The following is a 7,266-nucleotide window of genomic DNA, read 5'->3' on the forward strand; positions in this document are numbered from 1 at the left end:
TCTCCTAGGCACTGTATCGAATAGCTGTAGAAAAAATATTAATACACAATTAATAATTTAAAGTGACTTGAATTTAGGTCTTACCTTATTGCGCTTGATCTTGTTGTCTTGAATTGAAAATGATTAAGAATGGAATGTCTTTTTAGTGCACTAGTGAGGACATATTTATTCTTATACACCTGATCTTTTTCAAATAAAGAGTGATTGGGATTAATAATGATGCCTGGTGCTAATTCTTCTAGCTCATCAACTTCCTCACATGATCCGAATCCAATTAACCCTATTGCTTCATCAATACCATTAAATGTATTAGAGAAGTATGAATTGTGTATAACCCTCATATCTCCTGAAGTGTCTGAACACAAAAGTGGAATGAGTGCAGCATTAGTCTCCAAGTTGACTGGTTCAGTTGTTGTGACACATAAAGGGTATCTTGTCATATCTCGATGTTCCTTTTTAGTTTCAAGATATACCTTTACCCCCATATCATTATGAATTTGAATTGGAGGAGACCTTTCATCAATTTTATATCTGATTTCAACTTTACTTGTTGATGTGTCTATTGACAATTGAGTAGCAATTACAGAAACGAGGGTGGCAAACGTCGACTCTGTGTGTATCAACACACCATCTGCCAAGTAGTTAATATATTTGTTGCTAGGATCCCATCGTCCATTGAAGTAAAGCATCACCGCTATATTAGTCATATTTTTTCTGCACATCATTAAAGAGTGTATTACTATTATTAAAAGACTAGAGAGAGACATATAGATTAATCTGCTAGAAGAGCATCACTTTGCTAACAACTGAATTAAATCTTAATAAAATCTAAATTAAAAATTTATCACACAAATCCTAACAAGTGAATCAAACATGAAAATAAGTTGTATTACACAGATGCTAACAAGTGAATTAAAACTGAATTGAAGTTGAATTACACATATGCAAACAAGTGAATTAAACCTGAATTAAAGTTGTATTACACAGATGCTAACAAGTGAATTAAAACTGAATTGAAGTTGAATTACACATATGCTAACAAGTGAATTAAACTTGAATTAAAGTTGTATTACACAAATGTTAACAAGTGAATTAAATCAGAATTAAAGTTGTATTACACGGATGCTAACAAGTGAACCAAAACTGAATTGAAGTTGTATTATACAAATGCTAACAAGTGAATTAAACATGAATTAAATGTGTATTACACAAATGCTAACAAGTGAATTAAACATGAATTAAAATTGTATTACACAATGCTAACAAGTGAACTAAAACTGAATTGAAGTTGTATTACGCAGATGCTAACAAGTGAACTAAACCTGAATTAAAGTTGTATTACACGGATGCTAACAAGTGAACTAAAATTGAATTGAAGTTGTATTACACAAATGCTAACAAGTGAATTAAACATGAATTAAAGCTGTATTACAAATGCTAACAAGTGAATTAAACTTGAATTAAAATTGTATTAGACAGATGCTAACAAGTGAACTAAAACTGAATTGAAGTTGAATTACACATATGCTAACAAGTGAATTAAACCTGAATTAAAGTTGTATTACACAGATGCTAACAAGTGAACTAAAACTGAATTGAAGTTGTATTACACAGATGTTAACAAGTGAATTAAACCGAAATTAAAGTTGTGTTACACGGATGCTAACAAGTGAATTAAACATGAATTAAAGCTGTATTACACAGATGTTAACAAGTGAATTAAACTTGAATTAAAATTGTATTACAGATGCTAACAAGTGAACTAAAACTGAATTGAAGTATTACACAAATGCTAAAAAGTGAATTAAACCTGAATTAAAGTTGTATTACACAGATGCTAACAAGTAAAATAAAACTGAATTGAAGTTGTATTACACAAATGCTAAAAAGTGAATTAAACATGGATATACAGATGCTAACAAGAGATCATACTTATTAGAGAAGATAACTGAATACCAGACACTCACAGGAACTTGAATCAAACAAAATCTCAACATAAATCATCAAACAAAAAGGCACACAAGTAACGTAAACATAAATCAAACAAAAAGGCACACAAGTAACGTAAACATAAATCAAACAAAATCTCAACATAAATCCACACAAAAAGAAGAAAGGCGTAACGATCTGGGCACTGTCAAGACCACAATTGCAAGCTCATATTAAAGGATCAGTTAAGTGCAAAGTAGACCAACAAAAATCGCAGAATGCAGTGCAAGTAACCTAAATTAACAGATCTTACTCAACACTAACCTTTAAATTGCAATGGCGAGAGAAAATTGAAGTCGCCGGAAAAAAATTGCAGTTGCGAGAGAGAGAAAAAATTGCAGTCGTGAGAGAGAAGAAAAAATTGCAGTCGCGAGAGAGAAGAAAAAATTGCAATTGCGGGCGTGGGAAAATTTTGAGGCGAGAGAAAAAATATGAAGTTGAATATTCAATTAAATTGACATTTATGGTTAAAAAAATAATACTGACAAATATGGTAATTATTTTTTAAAAAGTAGACACACAAGTTATTTTCCCATTTTTAATCTATATACATAATTATTTTTAATAAAAGCATGAATGGCGTCACCATTTATATAAATAAATAATTAGTAATTATTTATATATTTGACGCTAAAATCTGCGAAAAATACGACGGACTAAGAGATGCCGTTCGTCGCTTTTTGTAAAATAATTTAGAAAGAATTATTTGTATTAAAATGCGACGGACAACGTGAAAAATGACGTCGCTTTTTAGAGCGACATAGTTCGTCGCTTTTGTGTCTATCATTTTTAGCAGTTTTTTAATAGTGATTTCATATACTAAACATATCTATATTGTTTATATAGATTTAACATATTTTAACTTCAATTGCTACTTTTCAATAATTTTATTATATACATATAATTTTTTTGAATGACTTGAAACAAACGCGCAAAAAGCACATACAAAATTCTCAATTACAATTTGTAGATGATGATTTTAACCTCAATGAAAATTTTGGCTGTAAACGGAGAAAACGAATAACTTCATTGAACTTATGGAAGTTGGCATGCCAAGTGTTCTTGGCGTGCTGTTGGGCTTCTTCTGCTGAGTTGAGCAGTGTTCCGCGATCACCGCACTGCAATAATACGTTTATCATTTCCATCATATTTGAGGTGATTTATAGCTTGGTTTTGCGAGGCATTTGACCGCGGGAATTTTTACTTTTTTTTCCAATTATTTTTCCGGTTAATTTAATAAAAATATCCAAATCTTATTTATGATAGTTAGAGCTGACATTGGTCGTTTATACAAGGGACCATGAGGCTGATGTAAACAGCTCATAACTGCCTTGTGAAGAACATGGAAATAAATATGATTTTGATGCTAGGAAGCAGCCAAGGGGTAGGTGAGGTGAATCAAGTTTAACACAGAAATAAGTTTAGTCTCATTGTTCCTTGTGAAATGAGTAGCGCATAGGTTCTGGTAAAAAATGAAAATAGAGAGATGGGATAAAATCAACTGAATCAGATCATAAGATAACAGGTTGTGCAAATCAAGCTAACACAATCAAGTTTAAATATTGCACAAGAAAGTCCTTGACCTAATCAATAACAGGGTACAAATCAAGTAGGTAATAATTCAATAAGCTGATCTACACAATCAACTGAAATCATACATTAATCAAAGCGAACATAGGTTACAAATCAGGCTAACACAATCAAGATTGGATAAATCCCAAGATAGTAGTCCTTGCCTAAGTTATTCACATTGTTTAAACCGAGTTGGAAATAATAATTTACTCAGCTGATGTACACCTCAAACTTGCATTATGCTGGCAGTGCTGCTTTTTTTTCTTAGAATGTTGAGTCACAAGATGAGAGATCTTAGCAAAACCAAACTTCTTCCTTTTTTTAGGGAGATGATGCTTAAGTCCGTTCTCTTTCTCATCCTTCCGACTTGATTGCAACTCACCAGTGGGTTTCCCAAGCATTTGGGCCAGCGATACTGTACGCTTTCCAGCTTTTTTTCCAGCCCGAAATCCATTCTCAAACTCTTCTGTCAAAAGCAACTTCTTGTTCAATATTTGCCCAATTGATAGAGTTGTCTTTAAAACTGGTTTTAACTCATCATTGACAAGAGTCAGGCCATTGACATCAACCAGGACAGAGTCTTTCCTATGCTGAGACGAAGATGGATTTTTGAACTTGGATGAATTCTGTACTGAACGTCTTCTCTTTCCATTTTCAGACCTCCATTTGCGCAAAGCTTCCTCTACTGCTAATTTTCCTTCATTTGCAGCCTCCACTCGGCTCAGTGCTTCTTCTAATGCCTTCTTACTAACTTTAACTTCTTCCGTAGCTTCTTCTACCTTCTTCAAGATTTCTGTTTTTGACACAACAGCTTCATCCACTAGCATCATTGCATCTACTTCTCTTTGCTTGCTAGCTTCCTCTGCATCTTGAGCTTTGGACAATAGAGATGAGTACTCCTCAAAGGTAAGAGTTACCCCTTCCTCAGGCTCTCGTCGTAAAGTTACAAACGAGTTCTCACTGCTTGATATGGCCTTGATTTCAGCAAGAGCAACAGCTTCAGCAGCTCTAGCAGCTGCTTTCATCTTCTTGGCTGCAACCAATCTAATCTCTGCTATTTTGATCCTTGTCTTTGTATGTTCAATCTCAGGCATAGCCCTCAATACTTCTGATTTTGCAGCTTCTCCTACTTTCTTAAACTGCTTGGTCTCAGCAGTCAGTCTCTGCAGCTCCCTCGTCAAATCGACAGGATCACAAGGACCACCACCTTCAGCATGATTCACCAGCTTTAGTTTTTCTTTTGTTTTATTTAACTCCTCTTCAAGAGATGAAATCTGTGTGGAACTTGAAGATAATCTTTGGCGGGTTTTCTCAAGCAAGATTCTTTCCTTTTCAATTTTCTTATTATATGATTCAACAATAGTTCGAATATCAGCAAGATCACTAGTCGTCCTGGTCAAGTTTAGTTTAGCCTGTTTTAATTCCAATAATATTAAACCTGGAGCTGAAGAGGGACATAGATCTAAACCACTGTTTTTGTCCTGATTATTGCTTAAGACTTTTTCACTGTTTTCCTTATCTGCTGATTCATGAGCAAGATGTACATCCTTAGCTTCGGCATCAGCACCTAGTAAAGCATTGCCCTCATATGCTTCCTTCTGCAACTTTGATTTCAGCTCTTCTATCAGAACTTTAGTGCTTTCAAGTTCTTTTAAGACCTCAAGTGTTTCCCTCTCTTTCACAATGAGATCTTTTTCCAACTGCACCGCCTGTTCTTCCACTTTTGCAATGTCAACCTTCTCTTCAGCAACCTACATCCAAGAAAGTAAAATCTTTAATTGAACATAAGGCACAAAACAAGCAAGTTAGGGACACCGCATCAGGATTTTGATCGGGAATCAAGGAACTTGAAAGGTTCATTCAATTGTCTACGAATAAAGACCATCGTGAATACAGTTAGGACTGACATGTTTGACATTTGGAGCACATTTAGTAAAGAAACAGCACCACAATTATGCAATCGTGATACTATAACAAGTAGATGCTCTCAGGTTTCAATGAAAATGGCATCATCTAAAGACATTCTCCTGAATCATCCCAAAACATGGTCTTATGCAAACTTTGTCGCATTTTAGTTAGAAAACTACTAAACAATATGCAAAACTACTCCTTCATTGGCTTTTGCAAATTAAAAGCAACCAAAAACTTCAAACTCCATATAGTCAAAATAAAATGAAGTAATTCAAGAAGAAGCCAAGGGGTGTGAATATGTATACATAAGAAAATGTTTTTACCTAGCTAAACATCATAATTTCCAAAGACATGTCACTCCGCCACGGTCTACAAGGGAGATGCAAACTAGTGTAACACGATGAGCCGTAATTTACTTGCTTTCACACAATTAACAATGTAATAACCAATTGAGGTGCCCTTAATATGATTATATCCTTATATTCACTCAGACAATAAAAAGCTTGTGCCTGTTAGAGCCAAAACGTACTACACACAGCTGTACTTGCTCATGAAACAAACAAACAACAACAACAACAATCATATGCCCCGTGGTATACAAACCTTACCTCTTAGCGCTACCTCAAGGGAAGCTAAACCGTCATCGATAGACCCTTGACTCAAGCAAACACCCAAAAATAATTGGGCAAAATTCATCATAAATAATCTACATTTTCTATTTGAAGTTTACACAAATTTTGTAAGGCAAAATAATCACAAATTTATGCGAAGTCCATCCAAAAAAAACTCAAACCTGAGAAGAATCCCCAAAAGACTTGTGAAGAGTGGGTTTCCAAAACCCAATTCCACCAAAGCGAGTTGCAGCTTCCTTAACAGACTCGAATGGAGCAGAAGTATCAATCTCCGCCTTAACACAAGCATTTTCCTTCTTCTCTACCAAAATAACAGAGTCCATTTCAGTAGCATCCATTAAAGAGAAAAAGCCACAAAGGTAAAAACAACGGGTATGAGGAGAGAGAAAGAGAGTAGAAGAATGGAAAGAAAAAAGAGGAAGTGGGTGAAGATATCAAAAAAAAGTGTGTACTGAAAACTTAGGAGTGGAGCAGTATAACGTTGAACAATGTTGGATCAAATAACGACAACCAACGTATACATTCCCTTTTTCTTTACTTGAAGAGGGAACCAATTTTAATTTTTACCCTTTCTACTAATACATATATATATACATATATATATATACTTTTTTATTTGTAATCCAAACATAAAGTTTTTTTTTCTACTCCTCTATTATACTTTTTTTAAAAAGTTGTCCGGTTATTTTTTCAAAGTTAGTTTGATTATTTTTTAAAATTAGGAATTTATTTTGATTAATTTAAAAATAGTTTTTTTAAGTTAAAAATAAAAAAATTAATACAGAGCCCGTTTAGATTTATTTTGATAAAAATTAGATTTTAAATTAAAAATAAAAAGTCACACTAAAATGATTTTAAAAAAATAAAAAGTACGGAAAAACTTACTTTTTTTTGACTTATTTTAAGTTATTTTTTTATTTGTCAAAAAGCCAAAAACTGATTCAAAAAATAGATTTAATTAACTTTTAAGTCAATTCGAAAACACTCCAACTTAGATTTTATTAATTTAATATTTTAACATAAAATCTAGAAATTTAAAAACTCTATAAAAAGTATTATAGAGTGCAAGTCTTTCGTATCGATATAATGAAAAATGTATCTTATAATATTAATTAAAATTCATATAATTTGACTAAAAAGAGAAACTAGGATAAGTATAAAA

General features: G+C 33.1%; 1 protein-coding gene across 1 annotated transcript; it reads right to left on the reverse strand.

The window, feature by feature from the left end:
- Positions 1 to 3,624: 3,624 nt before the first annotated feature.
- LOC101254232 (WEB family protein At2g38370) lies at positions 3,625 to 6,666 on the reverse strand. The gene is made up of 2 exons (XM_004246934.5): positions 6,266 to 6,666; positions 3,625 to 5,312 (listed from the first exon to the last, which is right to left on the reverse strand). Exons 1-2 carry the CDS (start codon positions 6,440 to 6,442, stop codon positions 3,768 to 3,770), a joined length of 1,722 nt encoding a protein of 573 aa, XP_004246982.1. The 5' UTR covers positions 6,443 to 6,666; the 3' UTR covers positions 3,625 to 3,767.
- Positions 6,667 to 7,266: the final 600 nt, after the last annotated feature.

The sequence above is a fragment of the Solanum lycopersicum genome, chromosome 9 (assembly GCF_036512215.1).
Source record: "Solanum lycopersicum chromosome 9, SLM_r2.1".
Classification (NCBI taxonomy): domain Eukaryota; kingdom Viridiplantae; phylum Streptophyta; class Magnoliopsida; order Solanales; family Solanaceae; genus Solanum; species Solanum lycopersicum.

Bases quoted from the DNA above. Each gene is read 5' to 3' on its own strand.
- LOC101254232 (XM_004246934.5), bottom strand. From the start codon at position 6,442: ATGGATGCTACTGAAATGGACTCTGTTATTTTGGTAGAGAAGAAGGAA. The intron at 5,313-6,265 runs GTTTGAGTTTTT...TCTTGGATGTAG, and splicing joins CTTTTGGGGATTCTTCTCAG to GTTGCTGAAGAGAAGGTTGA.